Here is a 26,671-nt window from a genome sequence, read left to right on the forward strand (position 1 = left end):
GACCTCAGTACTCCGCGGAGAGTGCACCGCTACTCACACACTCAGTCACACACACCTCACTCACACAGAACTTTGGCAGACTCCACTTCTCCACCAGCTCATCTATGGAGGAACCTGGTTCCGAATGTATCTTTTAATCCTCGCGGACCGTTGCGTGCTGCGTTCACGGACCGTGGAAAACCTCCGGTGATGTCACACTGTTGGATCTCGGACTCTCGCTGAAAGTCAGGAAAGTGACTCTAAAGTTGGATTGTTTCCCCAAATATTGAGGTTTGAACTCCTTTTTAACGTACTTCATAGTGTTTTATTAATTCATTATTCAAACTTTAAAGGACAACGATGAGTGGTTAATAAATGACGGAGACGCTAGCTATTGTTTTTTCTTGAAAATTAGCTTCTGTAGCTTCTACTATCTTTTTTAAAAACTCAAATTCAACTAGTTATATTTAAACTGCACATTACTATTTTTAATTAAAACGGTTATGCTTTTTGGCTGCACATTTATATCCACTTTAAAGCCGTTAAACGTTCTGCTGCTAATGTAAATGAGTTACTGTAGTAAACATTCATTCATTCACATGCCTTTTTTTGGTTTATATTCTTTCGTTTTTCTTACTTTTGTTGATAATTAATAGATGTGTCATAATTTTTTCACATTTATTATTGTATTGTTTCCATGTGTGTCAACAGTTGTGTATTCCTTATCATTAAAAATATTTTCATGTTAATTTTGTTAAACACCTCCATTTGGTCAACAGTCATGACTTAAAAAGCCGCTGTCCAGCAGGTCTGTGTGCCACCAGGAGGAGGATGGACAGCATGGATATCCTGAAGATTCTTCTCTTCTTATTTGAGGCTGTTCTCCTGAGCGACTGTGCCAGAGGTGAGAGCTGCTTTATTAACACTGCGATGTCCTGCGGTGAAACTAACACCGCGGCTCCACAAGTGCTGCTCAGAGAAGTCTGGGGCGGAAAACTGAGAGGCAGAAAAAAATAACTTTAAAGGTCCCAAAATCAACACAGGGTCTGGGACGGAGGGCAAGCAAACGTGTCTCTGTCTGTGTGTGTGTGTGTGTGTGTGTGTGTGTGTGTGTGTGTGTGTGTGTGTGTGTGTGTTCACATTCACTGCAGCTCGACCAAACAAACATCATCCATCAGTCTATGGGTGCAGTCGCCGTGGTGGAGCTGCTGGCCTCACACCAGGCTGTTTATTGTGACAGAGAAGAAGCTCACGTAGAATGTTTAGCAAAACTCAGGGGCCCTTCCTGTCGGCTTTTTAGAATCAAATATCAGAAGTTATTACACATTTGTGAGCGTTATTATCGGAGGTCACAGGGTCGTTCCACTTTGATGGCGAGACGTGGGCGCACGAAGTTCGGGCGGCTCATCCTGATAAGCTCTGTGGAGGACAAAGCTGCGTGGCGTAGTCGCCATGAAAGCAAAGTAAACAACAGACGAAGGTTAAATCAGATTAGCAGGTTAATTTTGCTTGTTTACAGACAAGCTGATGCCAACAAGTCTGGAAACTATTGGTCTATTTTGATTTCCCCCCTTCAACAGATGCGCTGAGAAAGTGATGCATCAAGAGCCGCTGTTTGAGTTTGTTTCATATTTATTAGGTTAATAAGAACAAAAATACATCGCCTCCACACTGCGATTGTTTGGCAGCTTTCAGTTTATCATGATGGTGATAGGTAGAGAAATTTATTGTGAGAGGTTATGGACACTTGTGTGGGTCAACGTGGGCTTGTGTGTGTGGTGCCCCCTGGAGTGTGACTTTCCTGCCTCGAAACAATGAGAAGACACTTGAGTGACTATTTAAAGGCTGTTGCTGTCAGTCATCGGGCGACATCTGACCCCCCCATACCAGCACATACACCCAAGTGGTCCCTCCCCTAAATACTTTGGGAGACCCCCCCCACCCAACCCCTCCACACACACACACACTCCGCTGAAGCTTCCTCCAGCAGCTGGACGAGGTGCTCAGTGATGTGTCCCAGCAGAGCCACTAACACAGTGACAAGCTGCAATGCATCCTGGGAGATACACATAAAAAGGTCCTGCAGGTGTGCTGCGTACCAGAGCGTCCCGTTTCCTTGCTTTCTAATGAGGAACAAATGCTTCGTCCCGTTTTCTGTCATTGACTTTATAACACAGTTCACATCTGGAGATGTTTGGAGCGTCGGAAAATATACATCTTTATTGCGAGTTACTTCATAACAGGAGAAAGGTACCGGGAGATGCCAGGGATCTTAAAATCAGTTTGGCGTCTGCTGAGTTTTCCATTTCCCCTCGCCGTAATGAGCCAGTTTCTTACAAACCCAAGGCCCTGAAGTCTCTTTACTGTTTTAATAGCTCCCGAATACCAAGGAGGTGCGAGAGAGAGGAGGTCCGGAGAAGGGAAGTGCAGAGAGCTGGGCATTGCTCCTGCTCATGGTTGCAACGTTGAGATGAAACTCTCAGTGGTCCAGATGAAGTCTGTGTTGTGGACCTTTCAGTGTGGAATCTGTGTTCCTATCTCCTATCTCTCTGGTACAACCCTCCCTGGCAGGTTTCTCCTCTCATTCTATCCTGGGACGTGCCTTTTCATGCACTGTTTAGGTGGTCTCACTGCATCAGGTCCACCTCTTGATCCTCCTCTAGTCACACCATCATGTCCTCACATCCATGAACCTCATTGGTTGTCTTTGTCGCCAACATCTTGGTCCAACACCCCCTTACTTTGTCTTCAAACTTCTCCAAGAGCTCATTTATGATCTTATCTTTTCCAATGGCAGCGTTCATTTTTCTACTTGCTAAACTTTCCTTCTCTCTCCCACCCTGCCAAAAAATGCCATAGAACCTATAGAGAACCTTGTTGCGTGAAGCGTGCCTCAAAAGTGATGACGTCTCATCCAGTTATCAGCGCGACTCTTGTCACACATTTCTTTTCCCTTCTGTGTTTCCTCTCTTTTATTGCCATTGTAAAGCTAAAGGAAGTAAGTTGTGTTAATGTGCTGTTGTTAAAGCAAGCCATGATCTGACCTTTCACACCCGCCCTGGCTTGACTCAGCCTCACGGACCCCCGTATTTACAGAGCCAGGGGTCCATTTGTGGGGAACAATGGCTGGATTATGAAGTGTGGCGCAGCCTCTGGTGCGAATGGGCAGTTTGTCTGGAGCTCACTGAGGCGCTGGGAGGTGTGAGAGGAGAGAAGTCAAAAGCTGGTTTTGGTTTTTGGTGGGAAAAAAAAACCAGGATTTTTTAAGGTAGGATTTTTTGAAACTCTCTGCCACATCACAGATGCCCAACACCTCAGATGAGGGGTGAAAAGTTTTTACTTTTTACACACCAGAAAGATGGAGAAGCTTCTCAAACGCTCCAAATATGAGGCTCCATGTAGAAACTGTTCACTATCCTCTATAGCTGCTACTCTGCTCTTGCTCTGCTCCTCCTGCTACCCTTCCCTGTGTTATTTTTCTTGGTCTACTACTCTCTCTGGTGTCTAGTATTTCCTTCCCGCTGTACGACTCTGTCTGTCCATCCACTCCCCTCCTTTGCTTCTGATACTGTCTAGTGTACTGCTACTGTCCCTCATGTCCACCACTCCCTCTCCCTGTCTCTCATGTGTCGCCTGTGCTCTCTCTGGCATCCATGTTTATGTTGTGTCCACTTGTTACCCGACTCACTTGCATAAGAAAGACCAAAAATCCAATAGTTTCTGTCTGTAGCTTCTCTGTAAGTTCTTACCGTGACTCATCATGAGACCTTAAGTTCACTTTTGTTGAACTTAAAGGGAACTTAATCATGCTTTTCTTTTTCAATGGTAACTACATCTGGCGTAGCTTTGCATAAAAATAATGTTTATGTTTTCAAAGTTATACCTGGTTTAAGTAAACAAAATGGTCACCTCACTAGAAGCCTGCTGTTCTACATGGTAAGAGCGACAAGAACTACAAAAAATACGCTCTGGTCCAGTTTAAACAGATAAAAAATAATTGTATAATGTTGCTTATAGTTTTGTGTACAATATAACATATAATATCACATTAAATATTACACGTCAGTGAATTCGTTGCTGCATTTCAACACAAATGTGTTTCGTCAAAACCATGTGACTGCACATAAACTCCAGATTGAGTTTCTGATTTGTTGGTTGGTCTGTTTCTGCGCAGATGTTCTCCCTCCCTCAGTTAAAATGTACGTTATATGAAGGACAATACTGGAGTGGAGTAGAGTAGAGTAGAGTAAAGTAGGGTAGAGTAGAGTTGAGTTGAGTTGAGTTGAGTTGAGTTGAGTTGAGTTGAACATTAATTTCTAGTGGGCTCAAGAATCGCTGAAACAAAGAGCATCTTAGGGCCCCTTTAACTGAAAATATTTGCTAAACTTACTTGGATTCCTGGTGGCCAACCTGGTCCATTCCAAACTGTCAGTCTTGTCTGGGAGAGAAAGGCGGGTGGGAGCTGTGATAAGTGGTCATAATGGAGGTCAGTAGGTGTTTGCTTTAGCGGGGTCATATAATCCCTGTCAGCAACACTCCCTCATTGACTGACTCTAATGGACACTTCAATTAGCATTCACGTGGAACTGCCATTGTCCAGCGTCCGTGTTTGTCTCCGTCAGCTGTATGCTAATGTGCGGAGTCCTCCGACTTTGCTGCTCCTTGTTTTTATTTGTGGGTTTTGAAAAATCCCTGAAACACTGCTGCTTCACAACGCTCATTAGTTTGTTTGGCCAGTTGGCTCAGGAAGCAGACCACACACGCTCTTCCTGCTGGTCGACAGGATTTGGGATCAGTTAAATTGGATCTCTTTTATACCCGCGTTAACTTTTCCCCCCAAAAAAAAAGAAACCCACAGGGCTGCTCAGCCGAGGTGTCGGAATATCACCATTCAGATGTTAATCAACTTTACGTGTTCCCTGCTCCGACTCTTCGCCAGACGGGCCGCTGTGTTAATTAGCTGACGTTTGGCTCGCAGGTTTTAACAAGAACTTTGCGATTCGTTACGTTATTTTCCCACGTTTCATGACCCAAATGATTCTGGTGAACAATTTGTGGCAGTATTTGAATTGTGATTGAGAAAACTATTTGCATCCTATAGAGGTGAATCTTAACAATGATAGTTTGTTAAAAACTGCAATACCAAAACAGAGTTCTCAGGATATAAATGTTATGTTATGTTTTGAATGTTATGAATGTTGAATGCTGGATGTTAGACAGTAGCTGCAATACTGTTTATTTGTTTATTTGTACATCTTTAGGACTAGTATTTATCTAATATTTATTTATTTATGGACATATAGTTTTGTTTTTGGAAACCGGAGGCCAAAATTTTGTTGCCATAATACAGTGATATGTTTTTGTGCAATGACAATAAAGAAAGTCTAAGTCTTTCCTGAGCCAAGTGAGGTACCTCCACTGGGAGACTGGAGATGAAGACTCCCTCTAGAGTTAGGAGAGGTTTCTCTGGAGAGAGAAGTCTGGCCGTCCTTTCTTCAGCTGCTGCCCCCGTGATCTTGTATAAGACAAACTTTGTCTCTCCCTACTCACCACCACTTTCTCTTGCATCCACACCTCTTGCTGACATCAACAACTTTCTCTTGCATCTGCTACTCTTTCTTGCCAACTACAACAACAACTGTGGCAACACGAGCAAAACAACAGCGGTTCGCTGCAGCTAGCATAAGCCAAAATAGCCTCGAGAGTAATGGTCCATTCCAGTTGTGCTTGGAAACTCAGACTTAAGGCTTCAAGTGACATCACCCGATTTCCCTGTCGGAAGCCTGAGTACACAATCCAAGATGGCTTCCCCCAAACCTAAACAGGAAGTAGAAGTTTTTCGTCAATGGAATAGGCCAAAAGGAACACATTCTGCAATTTAGTGTTTCCTCTTCATCCTGCGGGTTTTCTAGTTGCAGTCGGACGTCACTAGCTTGTTTTCCGACTTTGATTTTTGGAATGCACTGAACTGACTTCCCACTTCCAAGGTGTCTGATCAAATTTCTTCAATGTTTTGACCACTTAACCTTTGCTCCTAATTCCGTTTGCAATCTCTGATCTGTGGGCTCCCCGTTTATTAGTGCACCTGTACGACACTGAATTTTCTAGGCTTTGAAAAGGTCATTTTGGGCAGACATGGGTCTAACATGTGACCCTACAATGATGTTTCATCTGTTCCACTTTTGACTTTTAACCCCAGTACGAGGAGTTTCTCTTCCCTTCAGACACATCGAGGGGCGACCTCACACCCTCCGCTCACCCACAACACTGTCCTCCCCCCTCTGTGCAATTTGTGCTCCACAGCTGTTGTCCTCAGAGGGGGTCCTCCTTCTCTTACACCCCACAATGAGAGAGGTGGTCTTGGATTTCCTAGATAGTCTCTCCCAACACCACATGGTGGAACCGCAGCATCGGCGCTGGAAAACACAACCGTCTTTATTGTCTGAAGGAAACGTCTCCACTGTTTACATGCTTCTGGAAGTTTCCGGCTTCACACAGGTCCGCACAAGTCTGTGTGTCAGTGATGCGAGTGAATAAAAGTCTGATTGACCTGGAGAAATATTATCTGCTGCATCTCACTGAGGCTTGTTTGCCGTGCTTGCTGCTGCCTGCTAGAACGTCTCACTGTTGCTTATCAGAATACCAAATCAAGTGGCGCGCAGGGTTGCTGTTACACATAATTTCACGATGACTTTCTGCTCTTGGTTTTTGCTTCTTTGTGCCATCAAGTCTTTCATTGTCTGCTTTTGGGCCGGTGGCATAATCCGATACCAGACGCAGCTTTGACATCCTAATTTTGGCGTTCAGTTATGACTTCATCCTCGCGTTGTGTTACGATACCGTCATTTAGTAAATGTTTGGTCTGGTTTTGGTCGACAAAAGTGGATGGATGCTGATGCTCTCATGCATGTGAAAGTCATCGTGTTGGTAACTAAGTTTGTAGCTTGAGGACATGGATAAGACACGCAGTCTTGAAAGTTGGTACCAGAGAGTCTGAACACAGCGTAAACAGAGAGAAAACTTAAACTAAGAGTATTCCTGACTGGTTTGTTTTCCTGGTTCTCCTCACATCACGTCCCTCTCCAGGGGCTCGGTCAGAACTCAATTGTTGTCCTGACAACTTCGACACGACTCCACAGGCACAAGCACACACACCGTCTGTGCTGCTCTGGAGTTAAAAGGTTGATTGAAAGCTATGATTGTGGAAACAGGGATGGCTGGCTGGGCCTGAAGAAAACCCAGCCAGGATAACAAGCTCTGAATGAGGCCTCGGCTGCCTTTGACACACACACACACACCCCAGAGCCCTCCTTCCAGTTTCCAACCTCTGCTCCGACGCCCCCTCCCTCTCTGTTCCCCACCGATAGGCTCCATTGAGACCCCACATAGCTTCACGGCTTTTTCGCTCCCATTTTGTTTTTCATTAGCGATTCTTTTCAGCAAACTCGGAAATTCTTGCCTCATTGTTTCCTTTGATTGAGGTCAGAAAGAGTCTGGTCAGGCTGAGCTCCTGTCACACTTTGTCAACGGCTCTGACTGTTGGAGTATAACGGCTTCCGTACACTACAGTACTGCAACAATGAGTTCTCCAGCCAGAACGCTGCCTTCAAATTCTTTGCCAAGAAACAAAGACCAGCTCATATACTTGTATTTATGTCCCTCAAGCCACTCTGTGTCCCCTCATGACCCTAAAAAGTGAACTGTGTTGCTGTAGCCAGAAAAGTGGCTCATTGATGACGGAGGCATGAACATTTTTTTACTGCAAGTTTCTGAATATTTCCAAAGAAAATGGTGGTGTGATGTCACTTTCGGATCCCCCTAGTGGGTTGCGTCTCACAGGTCGCACTCCCCTTATTGCTCCAAAGCTACTTTACAGTTCCAACAGGTCATAGACGGATGGTTCCACTGGTGATATTGTTGCAGCTCAACATGGTCTGTGCTTTCTTGAGCGTCCTTCAGTTGCATCTCTTTCATGTCCTCATTCGTTGTCTCCCTCTTCTCCCATCTCTACCATTCTTGGTCCAACACTCTCTCCTCTCTATGTGTGCAAACCATTTGATGTTCATAACTTTGTCTCCGAACTTCTCCATTGCTCCTCTAACAGTCCTCTCCACCCTGTCTGCACTCTCTTCTTCACCTCTGTCAATTACTGATTGACTTTACAAAGACGTTTGTACAGTATTTTGTGGTGGAACTGCTTGTATTATCAGAACTCAGAAGCTCTTCTTCGCTGTCCTCCTGCTCTTGTCCCGGTCAATAATCGCGTGGGAAGTGATGCATATTTTGCAGCGCTCACTTCAACCTCCAAAACAAACCGGTCTCCTCCGAGATTCACGGAAAACTCAAATCTGGCTGGAAAAGTGCGCCAGCGTGAGAGGGAAAATCATTTCAGGAGTATAATCGCTCGTATTTTATAGCAGAGCTACCGCTGTCCCAGACTGGAATCCTCCACCATGCAGTGGGGGCTGATTAGATTTCCTGATGTGCAGAAGTGAAGGCCTGCCCGGAGTGGGAGGTTTGGCTCGTCAATTTACGCTGTTATACTAGAGCGACGAATGCTAAACTTGCCTGCTCCTTATCTTTGGGGCATATTTAGAATAGTTGGCGAGGTTCAAGACGAGCTTAGGATGACGCTGCAGAGTTTTGTGCCTTCTATTCTGGTCATCAGCTGCCTGAGCGGGTCACCTTGGTCAGAGCGCCTGCTGTGGAGGGTGGACAAACAATGACCGCCAGGCGGGGAGGCAAGAAAACACAGAGTGAAGTGACCTCCGTGTCGGAGAGCAGTGAGGTGAACTGGGGAGGCAGCGTACAAATTGTGCGTGTGAAAGGGCGAGTACCAGCGTAATGACAAGCTCAACAGCCCCACGGTGAAAGATTGATTTCAGACAATATTCCTGGATTGTCAGGAGGCCCCATAGCTGTCAGTGAGAGCTGTCCCAGCTCCTCCACCCCTCTGCTTTTATTCTGCGACTCTCTCACCCTGCTCTCTTCGGCGACTGGTTATTCCGCTCCTGCTACATCCCAGTCTGTCACCAGCTCTCCTGAAATGGCCTCGCTCACAAAAGCTCTGGTGTAATGTGTTTCCCATGTCAGGGTGGATCGTTGCAGTCTAGTGGAATCATCCCCAAAAATGAACCTGTGAACGAGTCGCTCATTTAAATCTTATTTTTAAAAAAACAAACGATTAAAGGAAGATCAAATTGACGATGGTGAAATGTTGACAAAAAGAAAGTTGATTTAGGAATCAATAAATGGTGTAATAAATCACTGTAACTATAAAACATCGGTTGACCTTGCGTTACCTTTCTGAGGACGTCAGACCTGCTGTGCAACCTGTTGAAACAGGACTGACAGATCGCGGAGGAACTGCGAGCACGGCGAAGACTTACAAACCCACGACTCCCACACTGACCAACTTGCACCAGGTCAGACATCTGTATGACCCTAAAACCGACCACTGCTGTAGGGTGTTTGCGTGTAAGAGCAAGGCATCGTGCCCCGCCACCACCAACCCAGCATGGGAGACAACCACGGGCAACCGAGGAATAACAAAAACACAACGCTTGCCAATGTTTGTGTTGTCCATTGGGCATGACGGTGCTCAGTTATATGACTCTGTTTCCCACAGTCCAAGACTTGTATTGCTCAGCCTCATCATTGGTGATGACATGACAGAATAGAACTTGATGCATGTGCGGTACACAAATACGCAAATGCCGGTGTTGTGACTTTTGCCAAGAAGGAACCCGCATCTGTCAGCTTTATTGGTCAGCAGCCCTGAACAATGAAAGTGCTGTGCCTCTTTTTACAGAAGCTGGTTAAGGGTTGGATTTATCGCCAGGCAACCGCTCTTCAGGCTTTTTAGTTAATCTATTAAACAGTTGAAATGCCCCTCGTAGATTGACTTTGGCAGCTGAGTCTTTTCTCCTGTTACCTGGATGACGCAAATGGGCTTCAATAAAACGCTCACATTCATTTCAGGACACTTTAATCGGATACCCTCAAACTGAAAATAAAGTATTTGACTCTTGCGACATATTTCAATTTACAAAATCTGTCTTCAGTGTTCGTCATGTGGTCATCATGCGGTTGTTCACAGAAGTCACAGCTGTTTAGAAATGCCAAACATGTCAAAACTGTTTTCCTGAATGTGTTTACCGTAATATTCTCCGGGGAAAGTCCTGGAACATGTCTGGTCTGTGGGCATTCCTCATCCGTCTAGCCCACTCTCGAACGTGAGATGTTTCGAGCTGATATGTAGACGAACATAATACATTTGGACTATTAGAATTATGAAATAGTGACTGAACGAAATGCAGTCAGACCATTTTCAGTTGCAAATTGTGCAATAATGTTGCAATGAATCATAAGCAAACTGCTAATAACTGTCACAATAACTTGTCCATCATTGGAGTTGGACCTGTTCAGTCTTGTTTGTGCATTTGTCTTTTGCAACGCGGTTTCCTGGTATGCCCGCTGAGCATTGTCCGACCATGGTGTAGGGTGGATCACTGCCATGCTCTCCAAAAATATCACAACAGAACAGAACAAAAAAATAAACAAAACTTAAACTAATAAAAGTTTCACATTCGTGATGTTTTCCTGCACTGACCAATTAGAGACCAGCGTAGGTGGAAAGTGACAAACTTACTTCATCCATCTTGTGCCTGACTCGGTTCTGTTCTGCCTACTGTTCCGACCCGAGAGAGAAACCACGAGGCCAAGAGTCCATGAAGAAAACATCTCAGTCTGATGGAGTGATTTTGATCGGTGGACAGATGCAGGGTGCGTTGCTGATCGTGAAGAAAATGTTGTTGAACTAAAAGTCGAAGATGTTCACAGACTCTTATCAGCAAACACTTGGTGTGTCTGTCAACAATAACTTTGTGGAGGAACCAGACTTCCCATTAGCTTTCTTAGCAATGCTCAGATTTATTAGACAATGCAACGCCTCCTGTTTGCGGTCATGAGAATGAGGAATCTTGAGACCTGACGTCTGTAGATATGTAATAATTTATTAGCTTCCGCGTCGAGGCCTGAGGGCTGTGTTTTGGTGGGAACGGGTGCCAGGCCCGCAGGGGTATGTGGTTAAACAAAACAGTCTCTCTGCCAACATGCGTGTGTGTGAGGGTGTGACAATGCACAGAGCAGTATTCATGGTACACAATATCAGAACAGTTGCCAAGAGCTCTGCCTTTCTCCCAAACATTTCGGACAGACGCTCATAAACAGGTGCCTTCTGGCGCTGAACAGAGAGAGACCTCTGTTCCACTGTGTCATGTGGCCCGGGATTGGGGTGTGAGATTGTTGGGATTCCAGGTTCCTGCCGCCTTGGTCCACCTAATCCTCTTTGACTCCCCCATGCAGCCCTCCTCTACTTCTGATCCCTGTGTTAAAGGAGGCCTCTCTGCTTGCTGCCACTCTGTAAATCAGCCGTCCTCTCTTCAACCCTCAGCACGTCTCTGCCCTTGGCCTCATTTTCCTCTCCTCCCCTCTTCTGACCCCTTTTTTCTCTGTCCCCTTGTCTCCGTACGCAGCTCTATCTGGACATACTCTCACTTTTCAGCCTTCCTGCTGCTCCTTGATAAGTGGCCCTAAGCACACACTCAGCTCCAGTGTGTGCAGCCGGCCTGGGCCTAATGGACTGTGATAAAGTGACTGGAGTGCCACTCACTGGGGCCCCTCGGCGGCACCAGCCCCACTTTTCCCTGAAAAGTTATATACAAGTGAAATGCAAGGGTTTTTGGCTTATCGGAGCTTTTAAGGACAAGAGCATTCATTACATCTCACTTGTTGTGGAGAAGTGGCTGCAGGTGTTTTAGCATAATTGTCCCCTGGGTTTTTAATGGTGTATAAGTAATTGTGTGGTCCCTGTCGAGACTTCTGTCTGTGAACTTTTGTTGATTGTAATGGCCGACATAAAAGTGTTTTCTGCAGCAGGTGTTTCAAAATAAGCCTCTAGATGTTTCGTTTGGTGGGAAGTTTTATTTCACAGTATAGTCTGGTCGATTGTAGTTTGTGTCGGAAAAGTTAAACCTGGTTTGCAGTCGGAGCGACTCACGTATACGTTTGGAATCGCTCTACTTTTCATTCAATTTTTGTAGAGTGTGTCCAAATACCTGCCACATCTTTCGCTTCTACAACTCAAATATAAAGCATTTTAATACACACACATATTAGGAATATAAAATTTGAGCCAGTTAAGGCCAGCGACCATTGTGACTCATGGGTTTATGTACTGGACTATTGAATGATCTAATAAGTTCTCCACTATGACCCTTGCGTGGGTCCAAAATTTAATATAAACGTACATTTATAAGTCTTTTCTCGCCAGTTCCTCTATATTTCTGCAAAACAGATGTGTGATGTGATAGCCACCAGTGCGCCACTGAAGTCAATATGACTCACTTGTTCTCGATTAGCCAGGAGAGGAAAGATAGCACTTAAGGGAAAAAAGGGCAACCATTTCAACACAAATCCCGATGAGGAATACGAAGGAAAACCTGCCAATGGTAAATGAAAGAGCTCTTTTAATCCAGGTGAAGGAATTTCCATAAATGACTCCATATTTTTTCCACACTTCCTACAGGCTGGAAACCTCCGGAGAAAGAATCAAAAGAGTTCTTTCACATAATCGAAGTACTTAAGTTGACCTTGAACCTCCAGCAAAATCTGAAATGATTTCAATAGGCTCGACTTCTCTCACTGAACATCCACTTCTCCACTAATAAAGATCAGTTTGGACACGGTTTCGGTAGAGGTTTTATATGTGAAACCGGTTTTGTGTCTGAGTCTTCACAGTGTGTCTCCCATCTCCTGTATGGTGTAGACACAAGGTTATACAGGGCAACCAAATGGATGAAGGGATGGTGAGGTCATGCAAACACAATCGCAAAAATCATGACCTTCTTTAATGATCCATCTCCCACACGATTGTCCCCAAACTTTTTCCGCTTTGCACAAAAACTTATTCCATACTAGGAGTAGGTCCAGAGTTTTCCATGAATGTGTCCAACACCTTGTTCTACTTGAAAGAAGGTCTGAGGACGGGAGAGGGACACAGTGGACCTGACAATGTAGCCTATTGTATTATGAATCAGAGAAGCCTGACTACAATAAAACCTGGTGAACCGGTGGAGGGCTGGTGTAACTGCGGGTGACAGTAGTGGAGGTTTAAGAAAAACACACATTAACTCTCACACACGTGCTGGATTCCTCTGTCGGAGGCTGCTGGGGCCGCTAGAAGCCAGTCAGCTCTAATGAAACGCAGCAGCTTAAAGTTCAAAGGCTCCACAGTAGGGCTTGTTGGGGGTCGGCCGCGTGATGGAGATGTTTCCAGAATCTTTCTGACGTCGGAGCCAGTTCCCTCCGCCGCTTCTGGTGCGGCGCTGGGGCCATTAGAGCAAGCAGACTGTTGTTCTTTAATCAGACAGATCGACTGGATCATCTTTTTACTTCTTTCTCTCCTGCTGCTCCTCTGGTTCCTCGTGTCACCCAATAGCTCGTCCTGCACTATTCCCACCGCCGAAGCACTGGCTATTCAGCCACGTCGAAGAAAGAGCCATTGTCCCCGCTGGTCTTACCCCCTCTTATCTATTGATTGGAAAGCCGAGAGGGGAAAATAACAGGTATTGATTACCGCGTAGGTGAGGCTGCTGGGCAGGACGTCTGGAGGAGTAAGAAAAGACGGCATTCTTAACCCTCCACTGGCCCACTGCTGTCAGAACAACCGCCGTCGCCACTCCCCATACTCCCCTGTTCCCTTTCACCCTCTTGTCCTCCCCCTGCCCATCCACCTCTGAGGTGGCCGTCTCCCCCTCTTTCACTTTCCCTTGCGCTATTTATGCAGATTTTTATCTTGTGAAATGTATCGTAGTCGCAACTCTGAACAGAAGCTCTGGCCTTTCACTCACACTTTCCCCCAAACTCCCCGGTCTCAGTGGTCCCGGATTCAGTTTCTGCCTTTCATGTAGTTGTTTCATCTCCACTCTTTTTGCTTCCATTCTGCTGTCGTCCATTTACTCGGGCCATTTAGTGTCTGAATAACAAGATTGTGACAAGCTTCACTTTCATCACGTCAAGAAACCTTTGGGGTGAATATGTCGGCAAGTCAATGAAAGCTTCTTGCTTAAATCAGAAGGCTTTTTTTTTGCATTGACTGGGCTGAAAAAAGACTTTGTTGTTCAGGAAACCAACCATTATTGTGGAATAGTCCTTATGAGCTTCTCGCTAGCAAACTGTGCTCAACACAAGGACGTCATGGAAGCCAACTGATACATAGAACCAAGATACATTCATAGACCCATCTGTAGGACCCATGTAGTTATGTGAACTTCAGGTTCAAATGTGTCAAGTAAAGATGGTCTGCAGAAAACCCCTGAAAATGTCACTGTAATACACATGCCCGGCCTGTATGTGGTGTTGTAATCCTATTGTGAAAACGGAGATGGCACATGTGCCTGAAAAAGCTTGTCTGCTGTACGCAGAAGAACAGCAACAGCTCAAACACAGCGAGCAGAATAGAAACTACTGTGTGGTGTGGAACGCAGATGAGGTGGAGTTGTAAAGACATTAGAGCACGCATTGGGATGTTTTTGGGGCAGATCTGGGTTGGGACGCCGACTACAAGCTGTTTAAATGCAGGCAGTGCTTGTACAGTTCCTGTTCATTCTGGTTTTGAGTTTTCCTCAGACAGTGTTGCTTCAAGGATCCGCTCGACCGCGATAAGGTGGTCTCATGTCTACAGTTTTAACTTCTCAATCCTCTTTGTTTCCTGTCCACTTTCTTGACGTGCATTACACAACAGTGCCCTGCAAGTTAAGGACACACTCATGTGTGTGTGTGCTTGTGTTCAGTCTGCTGAGCTAACACAGCTCCGCTGAGCATGAAGAAGCTTCTATCTATCCTTTATGTAAATAGTGCATATTGAAGACACACTCACCAGGATCAGTGTTTATCTCAGTAATGAATCACTTCAGTCTGGCAGCCTGCGAAAGCCGTTTGATGCAGAAGAAATTCCTCCAGTTGGCTGCAGATTAAGGACCAAATCTTTTTTTATTAGACCATGTTTACAGAGCAGCTTGAGTAACCATGTCCGGCGATGTTGCCTGTGTTATCAGGGGTTGTAAAGTACCAGGTGTTTGCCAATTGAGTTTCTGAAAGTGTTGGAAGAGGGACGTAAAACGGATACATCACCTCAAAGCTTTTTATGAAAGTGCACATCAGGGAGCATTTGCCAGAACATCTGAGATAGTCTGAGAACCAGTGGATCGCTTGTTCGATCGCTCGTATTTCGCCTGCCCGCATGAGTCCCCCCAATCTACAGCCTTGACTTGGAGTCTGAATCGCAAGAATGTGACTTATTGAACGTGCCCCTTCTTTTAAAATAATCCATTGCCAAATTGAGCAAAGAAAAACAGAGCTAATTCCGCGCGCCGCCAGGCCTCCTCCTCTGCTTCCTGTGCCATGAAAGATTCCATTCACCCTGGAGTCCAGCTATAATCAGGAGCGCCATACAGGAAAGCCCATGTGGTCTGGTGTATCATTTACCAATCACCATCATTCTGACAGCTCCTCAAGTGAACAGTCACCATTCATCGCTACGTTGTTGTGGCCGCCAAGTATCAGGATGCGTCAGTATCTCTACAAACATGGCGAAAAGGTTCGGATGTTGTGAGCGGTGATTTCCAAATGAAGCAGATAAGTCTGTGTTAGACGTGAAGTGTGTGAGACTGTGCGTGTGGTTTCAATGCTTCAAGGTGGAGGGAATGTGGCCTTGAGACTGAGGAGGAGGCGGAGGAGAGGCGTTTGTTGAAAAAGAAGGATAGCGGTCACACATGCAGCGCAAATACTTATTAAGTTATTCAGGCGATGGCCTTGATTTCAGCACCTCTTCATGCCTTGTTTTTTTTTCAGGGCACTTCAAACAGGTTTTTAAGAGCGGAGATGGAGGGAGGAAATAATTTGCACATTCCATACACCAAAGACTGCTTGTTTATTAAGGCCTCTTTTAAGTTGAGGAGCTGCAGGGATCGCGAGTAAACAGCCTTCATCATCATATTCACCGATGAGCAACAGACGCCCTCCCTTTCCAAACATATTTCCGGGCCCTGATGAAGGCGTGCCGGTGTTTTTAAGTGTCTGGGAGCAGAGATAGTGGCTGGTTGAGCTGTTCCTTTGTTGACTGACCTGAGCGTCCGAGCGTGTCGAGGCTACCGACGTAAAGGGCCGCACATCAAAAGTTGATCCGTGTCAGCTATTTTTGCCCATCCGAAGTTAGAACTGCCTTTTGTGGATCTGGATTCCCGGGCTCAAGCAGAGCTGTCTCTGCCCGTCGGACTCTCCTTCAACGAGCCATTGTGTTTCCGCTTTGTTTTACCGTCAATCCGAATGATTTATGGCCCAAATTCCCGTGATGAGATATCCCAAGCCTGTTTGTACAATGTTTGGCACCGGGGTATTTGTGTTTTTACATGAGCCCGGGCGACCGCACCAACGGCGTGACCCAAGCGCTGTACAGGCGCCAGGGCCGCTGAGTCGGCGCAGAACAGTGAGTGCGTCTGTGCTGGTGAGATGCAGGCCAGCTGACAACAGCCAACAAGACTGCGGTGGCGTTTTCTCCACAGACGTAAATAATGACACTTTCAATTTCCTGTTCTGCTGTGGAAACAGGAAAGGCCACGGGGAGGAAGGAAAACTCTGCAGCGTGTGTGTCCTCATGCTGGAAACTGAAAGGGAATTTGCTCACGTACCGTCCTCACCGCGACCCTTCCATGCTTTGTCGGTCATCTACTCATGTGAGGTCAAGCCTCTGCGGTGTCCAGATGTTGTACCTGCAGCTGAGAAGCATCTGTCGCCATGAGCCGGGGGTCACCTGTGTCAGGCCTCCTCCTTCCTGCCACACCATCAACACAATGAGTTCTTGTTTACCGTATGTGTGAAATGCACCAGAGGAATGTGACTTGCCGTGTGTGTGTTTAAGCATGAATGTTCGGAGGGGGTGTTGTGTACTTGCCCTGCCCATTGTTTTTACTGCTGCCGCAGCACCCCATTTGTTCTGGGGTGCTCTTTTCAGAGGAGCTGCCACCCCCCCTTTTCACCTCAAACCTCCTGGGTCCGCTGGATGTCTTGAGTAATTTGGGGTTTTGTTTAGTTTTCAGTGGGTGGTGAGTTTATGCCCGGTGCTCTATGAGCAGCCGTGCAGGCCTGCTAACACCATCCCAGGGCGTTTGGGTCCGCTTCACTTCACCAGATCTGAGGGAGTGGACCCAAGCCAATTAAGACCGGAGAGAACAGGCTGCTGTCCGTCTCTCCGCGACCTGCCCTCCGTCTGCATCTCTTTGATCTCTGGCACGCTACCCAAAACCCCAGCCAGAACTCTTCATGCTTCCTGTGAAGGCAGAGGAGGACAGGGCTCGGCCAATTATTACAATCTTCTTCAGGAGATTCTGGATAATCAGACAAGATGACAAATGACCTCTATCTCATTCCATTTGTCCATAGAAGTTTTTACTCCTGGAAGAAGCTGCTGAAGATGTTCTAGTGAAAGTCATGCACACACAGTAGCTTCTGTCATCAGTATTGTATTGGATCACAAACATCCCTGTAGCCTCTCAATGTTGGCTGTTTTCACCCAATATATTAAAATAAAATGTGCTCATGCTTATATGAACAGCTGCTCACTGAAGGAGAGAAACTGTGGAGGAAACTTTGACTGCAGGCTACAGTGTTATACAGTATTTTTCGTCAACAGGACCTCCCCGTGTATCTGACAAGGTGGTCCACCGACAGACAGCTCGGATCGGGAGTGCCATCAAGCTGCCTTGCCCAGTGGAAGGCGACCCTCCTCCCCTCATAATGTGGACCAAAGACGGCCGCAACATCCACAGCGGCTGGATCCGTTTCCGGGTCCTGCGAATGGGCTTGAAGATAAAGGAAGTGGAGGCAGATGACACCGGCACCTACATCTGCAAGGCTACCAATGGATTTGGGAGCGTCAACGTCAACTACACGCTCATCGTGATCGGTGAGTCAGAGACTCTGGTTTGTCTTGTTGACGTCTTGTTGCCTCTATGAACCTTCAGGGTTCTAGTTAGTGTGATCGTCCCAAGTTGTTGCACTGATATCTTACTCACAACTGCGTTGTTCTAACTTGGCTCCGCCTCCTTGAAGAACCCAACTATCCTTGTCAGTGGCAGTGATGAATGTGTCAAGCTGTGGTCCTCAACTCACGGTCCGTTTTTACATTTTACATGTTTGTTGTGTCTCGCCCACTTTAGACATTCCAGTTCTCTCTGCTGCTGCTTTCACTCCTGAGTTTCCCACAAGGACAAATAAACTCACAGAAATGAGTCGAGCATGCGAAGAGAGCAGGGACTTTCTGAGTTAACAAAGTAAAATGTGTTGAAGGAAAAGCTGAAGAAAAAGTGTCAACTATCTAAGTGTTACACCAGATAGTTCTAAAAATATAAAGTCAACAGTGTATGCAATTCAGATATGTTCTCTAGTACAAATAAATGAAAACCAACCTCAGTGTGTTTGTGAGAAATATAACTATTGTATATTTGCCTTATCTGATATTCAAAATGTACTTTCTATTCATCAGTTGTAACCCGAAACTTTGAAGCTCTGTTGTTCCGGAGAGCCTCAAAATAGAAGCACTGCTCCTCCATGAGAGGCTAGACTGTGTCCTTGATGTCCCCCTAGTGATAACACTGGGAGGAGGCCCTGGGCCAGAAAGATGCTTTATCTCAGTTGACCTGCCCCAGTCTAAGGAGGTTCCTGGAAAGTCAGAGCCTCTTTTCTTCAGCTGCTGCCCTAGTGACCTGACCACAGATCAAAACTTTAAAATAAACTTTTGGTGTCATCAGTCATAATATTGGTTGCTAGACTTGTTTGTCGTCTGCCTCCTGTAGTTCCAGAGCCTGAATTATTCATGCTGTCCTGCCGACTGTTGGTCTGTTGTCTCACATGATCTCATCGATGCTTGTAAACATCTCACGCTGGTGAAACAGTCTAATTTGGCGTCTATGAACAGTGAGGTGTGCTTGTTGGAATCCCAACCAGCAACCACAGACAGTTCACACTAGCATGACTGCACCAGTGCAGAAGAGTCGGGGGCTAAAACATGGATTCACTGGGTTTAGTGGAGAATCTTCTCCTCGCGCTTTCAGCTCTTGCTTTAGTTTCATGGACACAGACCTGGGTTATTGTTTCATGCCACTTCATCCTCCACAAGATTGTTTCTTTCCTTGGCCCCGGGCTGCTCTCAGCGGAGGCAGGAGGGTCTCCATAATGAGAACCACAGTCAGCACGGTGGTTTTGTCTGTGGCGGTGCGGACCTCGATGTCTGGCCGGGACATCTGGGTGTGTGCTCGCTCGCTCCTGCTCACTGTTCCTCCATCACAGCGTGATGAATGGGGAGAGCGGAGTCTGTGTTTACTCTAATTACTCTAAGAGGCCTAATTAGGGCCAGGGTGCAGGTGCTCATTGCTACAGGGGGCGGAGCTCCTGGTGGGTCATGTGACAGCCAGCAGTTGTCACGTATATGCAGAACAGAAGAGTGAATGAGGCTCAGGAGAGACTACACAGCTGCTCTAAAGAGCGTTCAGGAGCCTGACTAGTGCTCATGCCATGGACTCCCTTCTTGTGGTCCTCAGCTGCTCACCTCTGTGTCTTCTTAACAAAACTTCTGTTGGTCTCAACAAGTCTTCCGAGGTGGAGCTGCTTTATTTTTGGGGTTCACCACGCGGGTGTCTGCTGACGGTGCTGAAATGAAAGGTTGCGTTGGTAATGTCAAGGTTCAAGCCGTCACCCGCGCAGACGCCGCGGTTACGTCCACACGCAGAGGGCATGCCGGGTTTATTGAAGCACCCAAAGTCAATCACGTGGCGTGTAATTTTAGATCCAACTGAGAGGTTCAGAAGTCCGGCTCTTTGTTGTGGAGTCAACGGCAGCTCTGAAGTCGCTGCTGATCCTGTGCTTCGGTAGGAAGGAAGAAAAGTGATGTGGCGGCAGGAAAAATGTTTTAACACACATTTATTACTCAGAAAATGTGTCCTTCTGTTTAGTTTCTAGTCACCATGGTGTCCTAGTCACATTCATTGGTGCGTTCAACTGTAACAGAGTGGGTGTGACGCCATTTCTAGTATGTGTATCCCAGTGTGTGTGTGTGTGTGTACCTGATTTAGCTCCACTTGTGAGGACCAATTCTTGGAAAACACACCTACTGGTGGTCATTTTTGCCGGTTTTCACAAGGTAAAGCCTCAATTTGAGGATTAAAACTTTGGAATAAACATTATCATTGGGTTTCAGTTTGGTTCAGAGTCCTGGTTAAGGTCAGCCATTTGGTTTGGATAGTCAGGTTTAAGGTGAGAGGCTGGGGAAAGGGTTATGGCGATGAGTGAACCCCACGATGAGATACAAATGTGTTTAGAATCCTACTGTATGCTTGCAAATGAGTGTGTACGTTTAGAATCCGACTGGGCACGTGTGTGTGTGCGCTTGTGTGTGTGTATTTATAACCTACTCCATGCTTGTGTTACTGTGTGTATGTTGTACTTGCAAATGTGTAAGTTTAGAATCCTCCTCAGTGAGTGTGTGTGTAGAGGGTGAACAGAAGGCCACAGTATATTTTCAAGTGTGTTGTGAAGTCCATTTGTGTTGCGAGAGTGTAGTTGTGTGTGTAAAGTTATGTGTCTTGTAGCAGTGTTGTGTGTGAGTTCACGCATCAGTTCATCTTCATTGGTCGCGGGCAGTTTTCACATCTGGTCCATTCTGCTAATGTCAGTCAGTGTTCCTCCTACCTATTAAAGTCCGGCTGCCTTTGTGCAGGATGACAGGCGACATTGTCCACCCCTCCAGTTTACATCTTTTACTGGATCATGAAGTGAGAAACTCAAAGGTTTTAGCAGGAGGGTGAGCCAAGTCCTGGCAGCTGTTCAAATCTGGGCCCCGATGAAGCGCGAGAGGGAAGTGCAGGACCAGGAGGGTGATGTAAGAGGAGGAGTGGAGTTCCCATCGGGCAGCGTGTCCTCATCGAAACTATCTGAAGAATCTGGACAGTCAGTGCAACATGGCGCCTGCTCAATCCCCTCAGCCGGCTGTTTGGGTCATGTTTGGGGAGCAGGGCGGGGGTCCACCGACAACTGGTCTCCCCAGCAGAGGCACCCTCTCCTGTACACAGCTGCTCCAGCCTCTGACGTTCCATACATGACCATGGAAAAGTCAAATATGACAGCAAAGACTTTCAACTCCTGATTCATGGATGTAGATGTTGAGAAACTATCTGCTCTTTTGATGCATGACAGCCGTCCAGCTGCGCTGGAATGCTAAGAGAGTAGAGTTGATCTACTCAGAGTCTCAGATGTCAAAGCTTGTAGTCATGTAATCTTGCAGTTGCAGCCTAGAAAACAAAGTTATCTTGCTTCTTCTTTGACTGTCTATAGAGCTACATCTCGTCGTTGATAAGTTGTTGAACCTCAGTTTTGTTGGTTGCTTTGATGCAGTGGGACAAGCTGGAGACGTAACCCTTCTTGTTTTTCTTGCACAAACATTGCTCAGAGATGTTTTAAACTGCCTCTGAACTCCAGCGACATCAGAACTAATCATGGGCATTTGCGCACTGCTACACGTAATGCATTGCCGTCCTCCGGCCAGGCGCTTTATCAGCAGCCGATCGCATGTGGAAGCGGTTTGGAGATCTCCAGAGTGATCCAAGGCCTCTGAGCACGACTGCTCCCTGGACGCTCCAATGTCCCCGTCAACATCTGGAGCTCGTTGCGACCCTGAATCATCGGGTTGTTTCCTGTGATCCAGCTGGCACTGGAGGCCAGTGACCTGCTTCCTGTGGCGGAGTTTGTGAATGGAGTGGGATGGCGTCAGACTGCAGTCACCGTGTCGTGATGCGAATAAATCCAAGCTGTATGGAATGTTGGTTGTGCAGCAGAACTGGTGTAAACGTCGTTCAGATCCCATCATTCTCAAACGCCATTTCTTAAGATTTTTTTCTTGAGTTTTGTGGTTGCGTCATCCAGTGTGATCATAGTTCTTCCATGAATAACAGTGCGATCCTGGTTTGCTCTGGAGCCTGAAATGGGAGCTTCCATTGACGTCACATCCACCTGCTTGTCCATGTTGTACAGCGCTGGCGTTCCACGCACAATAGGTCATGACAACATTCTTATGGAGACAATTAAAACGTTCTTGATTTACTCTTGACAACTTGCTGCCATCAAGGTCCGGTCTGGTAATCCAGGACTCAGAAGAAGTGGCCTTCTCAACGGGTACTTTTGACGTCGCTTTGGTGTTGATGTTGGAGTCGAGGGGGTTGTGACACTTTAAGGGCGACTGGGACACAGGTTTCCGGCGACATTTGTTGACAGTTGTGGTTGCAAGAACCGAATTGATGGCGTCTCCGAAAGATCTGATGGATCCAAATACCGATCTATCGTGTTGATCTGCCTTTTCTAAAGGTAGGTGGAAGGTGGCGTCTGGCGAGTAGCACGACAAGTGTCCTCAGTAATAATCTCCTGTGATGTGGTCTTGCTGCTGATTTGAGGCCACGGGGCATGTTATCCATGTTTAACAGAGGAACCCTTAAGTCAGTGTTTTTAAACCTTTTTCAAGCCACGGCACACTTGGTTCATTGAAAAAATTCCAAGGCACACTACCAAAGGAACCTCGGCCGAAGCGCACCTAAAGTCCAATAGAAAATCCCTATTTGTTTGTGAAAAACTGTAGCTACTGACATTTATTTTGCCATGCTATTTGCAGAAAATGTCTTAGTTTCAAATGTGTCCAGAAAGGGGTGGGCAATATGGAAAAATATATCATGATTAATTAATTAATTTATTTACTTTTAGGTTAAATAACTGTTTCGATTTTATCACTTCTCTTTTGCGTGATTTTATTGTAGTTTTGAGTTTCCAGACAAATCCGTAGCATTCTTTACCTGAACTTGCTTCATAAAAACAATGATTCTTTCTCTCTTTACATTTTGGAGCACATTTATTTTGTTGTGCATTTAGTTTTTCGCCAACTTTTAAACCACATAGCAAACTTTGACAGTCCATAAGTATCAATAAAGTTTTGAAGTGAGACGTCACATTAGCTGTTAGCTCTGTTAGCTCTGTTAGCTCTTCAGTGCAGAGAGTCTTTGGCGTCGCAGGTCCGACAAGGATCACTCCCTCCTGCCACCATTCTGTCGTGCAGATGTGTGCTCAAGTTAGAGGCGCGTCAGGTTTAAAAACAGCAGGAAGTTGCGCATGTGAGCGGCTTCTTGGCTGTGAGTGTGTGGGAAGAGGAGCGCCGCGCACCACAGCAGCGCTGCTTTGACTGACGGACAGATCAGCGCATCAACACACTGGAGCTCTGCAGTATAGTGAGAAAGAATGTCAGCGAATCCATGTGATCTCCTCACCTTGGTGGTTCTAATTGTCATGATCAAGAACCCACAGGAACATAGCAGATAAAAACACACTCAGACAAAGTTACCAATGGAACTAAAGGGGCCAATTGAAAGTTACCTGGCTGCAGCAGCGAAACCTTGGACCTCCAGGCTGATGTCTGGTCAGCCGACAGTGTGCGTGGACAATAACAGAGTAATATTATTCACAGAAACCCACTCATGAAGGGCACCATTGTTCCTCAGAATTGTCAAACAGCGGAAAGGAAATGGAATCAGGAGGAAAAAAAAGGAGTCAAAAAGAACCCGGGCAGTGTGGGACCTTGTATGTTTAGATTGGGAGGTTCAGGAACCGGCTGGAATGTGCAGCGAGCAACAGAGAGATATTTCTTCCAGTCGAGCCAGTTTTCTGGAGGAATGGGTTATTATAGTTGGCCGGTTAAAGCCCTGCAAATAGCCATGACATCACGACTGGGCCTGCTGCTGCAGGGGACAAACAAAGGAGGGCTTGTACCCAGAGAACCCCAGAGAGCAGCGCGGGTTTGAGGGGGACTGGAAGGAGGCAGATCCAGGGGGTTAGAAGTCACATCTGGACGCTTTACCTGAACCAGGAGGGAATGGAGAGCGCCAATAAATAAAAGTGGTCTGTGCAGAACAAAATGTCTTGTGTTCTAATTTGTCTGACCACCTGATACGATGGTGCGCCCCAAAATGGCCTCCATCAATCTGCGGATTTGTTTAACTTGAGGTGAGGTTCTGATTTCTGCAAATCCCAACTTAGCTCCGCAGCATGATGTCACACTGTGACCTAAGCCCCACAGCTGTTTCCGGAGCTGGACATGAAGAGGTCGTGTCCAACCATGACAGAGTGTGACCCTGGCGTGTCCCCTGCTCAGCCCCATAGTTCACCGGGCCGCGGTTTTCTGAGCTCGTTTCTGGTTCGTGTCATTCAATGGGAAAAAGCCAAGAAGCTCAGTCACATCTGGATTTTTGGGGCAAGTTTGGGATGCAAGTTACGGAAGGAAGGTTCTGAAGGATGATGACAGAATGGATGGAGAAATGAGGAGCGGATGAACTGATGGATGGGTGACGAATAACTCTGTAAAACTTCTTCCTTTTGCTCCTACAGATGACTCCAGTTCTCAGACGACGGGACTCGGGTCCACGGAGGGAGCGGTACCAACAGGTTCCGATGGATTGCCGGAGAAACTGGGTGAGTTGCAGCGCAGTGCGAGTCATACCACGTTCGGATAGGTTCTGATCGCTACCTTCTCTCTTTCCACAGTGCGTCCGCGTTTCACTCAACCCACCAAGATGAGGAAGCGGGTCATCGCCCGCCCGGTGGGCAGCTCAGTGCGGCTCAAGTGCACCGCCAGTGGGACTCCTCGCCCGGTGATCGTTTGGATGAAGGACGAGCGGCCGCTGACGGCGCAGGAGGTGGGCGAGGGGCGCCAGCAGAAGTGGACCCTGACCCTGAAGAACCTGACGCCAGAAAACAGCGGCAGATACACCTGCAGGGTCTTCAACCGTGCCGGAGAGATCAACGCCACCTATAAGGTGGAAGTCATACGTAAGTGGGGGTTTTTCACAAGCGACTGGCCTTGTGGTTCGGTGGGGTTGGCAGGACAGTCAGAGTGAGGGGGTCGTCCTGATCTGGCCTCTGATGTTCCTCCTGATGTCTTCTTATGTGACATGAATGGTGGAGGAGCTGCGGAGAAAGACGTGGTTTAACTCCACTCAAACATCTGGTTGTGATTTGGGCCCAGCTGGTTCTTCTGTGAACAGTGTTCTGTACAAGCTTCTGGTGTTTCCTGCGAGGTCTAATCTCCCCGTGTCCCTGCAGAAAGAACAAACTCCAAACCGGTCCTCACAGGAACGCACCCCGTCAACACCACAGTGGACTACGGCGGCACCACATCCTTCCAGTGCAAGGTGCGGAGCGACGTGAAGCCGGTCATCAAGTGGCTGAAGCGGATGGAAACGAACGACGAGAGCCGCTTCAATTCCACCATCGAGGTGGGAGAGCACCGCTTCACGGTTCTGCCCACGGGCGAGGTCTGGTCCCGACCCGACGGATCGTACCTCAACAAGTTGCTCATCACTCGCGCCAAAGAGGAGGACGCCGGCATGTACATCTGCTTAGCTGCAAACACCATGGGCTACCGCTTCCGCAGCGCCTTCCTCATCGTGATGCCCGGTGAGTCACCACCTCAAGAGGGTTTAAGGAGTGGATTGTCCAAATAATGTTGAGAAACTGATGCTAACCGCTGTCCTTGTTCTCTGCAGACACCAAGACTCCCATCATGCCTATATTCTCTCAGTCCTCCAGCGCCCTCCCCTGGCCAGTCATCATCGGCATTCCTGCCGGCATTGTCTTCATATTCGGAACAGTCCTGCTCTGGTTCTGCCAGAGTCGGAAACACTGCCCGCCCTCCAGCGCTCCGGCCTCCGCCTCCTCAGTCCTCCACTCTTCTCACCGGCCGCCCTTCCGGGACCGAGCAGCTCTGTCGTCCGGGTCGTCCAGCCCGGAGAAGGACTGCATGACCTCCATGAACTACGAGGAGTACCTGGCCCAGCAGCAGCTCCTCTTGAGTCAACCGGGACCTACGATCCCCCCCAAAATATATCCCAAAATCTACACCGACGTTCACACGCACACTCATTCACACGTGGACGGGAAAGTACACCAGCACCAGCACATCCACTTCCAGTGTTAACCCTGGCACCATGCTCTACACAAGGGACGCACAGCAACTGTGAGAGTTTTGGGAGTCACATGCCACTATGACTCCAAGGAGCTGAGGGTCACCTGGTTGAGACTTTTAAAGTGGGGACAGTTGGTCAAGGCTGCCTGAAGTTGCCAAAAGACAATGACTCAGAGCCCTGTGATTCAGCAGGTGACTGGAACCGTCTCCTGCCTGTGAGGTGGTGCGCTTGGCTGGATGTGAACTCAGGTTCTTCCCTCTTGTGCATGTTTGGACTGCTGACCACTATCCTCCGTGACGGTCTCGGTCCTGAGACCTCACGTCACGTCAAGTTCTCCTTTTTTTTTAGTCCAGCTATCAAGTATTTAATTTATTTTGTTAAAGTGTATCAGAAGTTTATTTTCCAGAGTTGTATGTTGTTACTTTTGTCACCTCGTTTACTCGTATTTAGGTCATTCTTTGATGATTCATTAAATGAACTGAAGAACTCGTGTTGTCACCAGAAAGTGCTGACTCTTTGTTTTGAGATGCCGTTTAAAGATCGACTACTGATACTGATGGTTAACGTTGGGAAACACCGCC

At 47.0% G+C, this 26,671-nt stretch overlaps 1 protein-coding gene across 3 annotated transcripts; it reads left to right on the top strand.

Annotated features, from left to right (window-relative positions):
• Positions 1-26,581, top strand: LOC128747625 (fibroblast growth factor receptor-like 1). Of its 3 annotated transcripts, none has more exons than XM_053845626.1 (7): positions 1-270; positions 759-883; positions 17,732-18,004; positions 24,514-24,597; positions 24,670-24,954; positions 25,228-25,581; positions 25,671-26,581. In XM_053845626.1, the coding sequence occupies exons 2-7, from the start codon at positions 811-813 to the stop codon at positions 26,099-26,101; spliced, it is 1,500 nt and encodes a 499-aa protein (XP_053701601.1). In that variant the 5' UTR covers positions 1-270; positions 759-810; the 3' UTR covers positions 26,102-26,581. The 3 variants fall into 3 exon arrangements, with proteins under 3 accessions (XP_053701601.1, XP_053701600.1, XP_053701599.1); XM_053845625.1 differs by having other exon boundaries at positions 785-883; XM_053845624.1 differs by having other exon boundaries at positions 2-270; positions 788-883.
• The last annotated feature ends 90 nt before the right edge of the window (positions 26,582-26,671 follow it).

This window comes from Synchiropus splendidus, chromosome 16 (assembly GCF_027744825.2).
Source record: "Synchiropus splendidus isolate RoL2022-P1 chromosome 16, RoL_Sspl_1.0, whole genome shotgun sequence".
Classification (NCBI taxonomy): Eukaryota; Metazoa; Chordata; class Actinopteri; order Syngnathiformes; family Callionymidae; genus Synchiropus; species Synchiropus splendidus.

Excerpts from the sequence above, each read along its gene's own strand:
- LOC128747625 (XM_053845626.1), top strand. The coding sequence starts at position 811 with ATGGACAGCATGGATATCCTGAAGATTCTTCTCTTCTTATTTGAGGCT. Across the intron at positions 18,005-24,513 it reads CTACACGCTCATCGTGATCG|ATGACTCCAGTTCTCAGACG; the intron begins GTGAGTCAGAGA and ends TTGCTCCTACAG. Across the intron at positions 25,582-25,670 it reads CTTCCTCATCGTGATGCCCG|ACACCAAGACTCCCATCATG; the intron begins GTGAGTCACCAC and ends TGTTCTCTGCAG.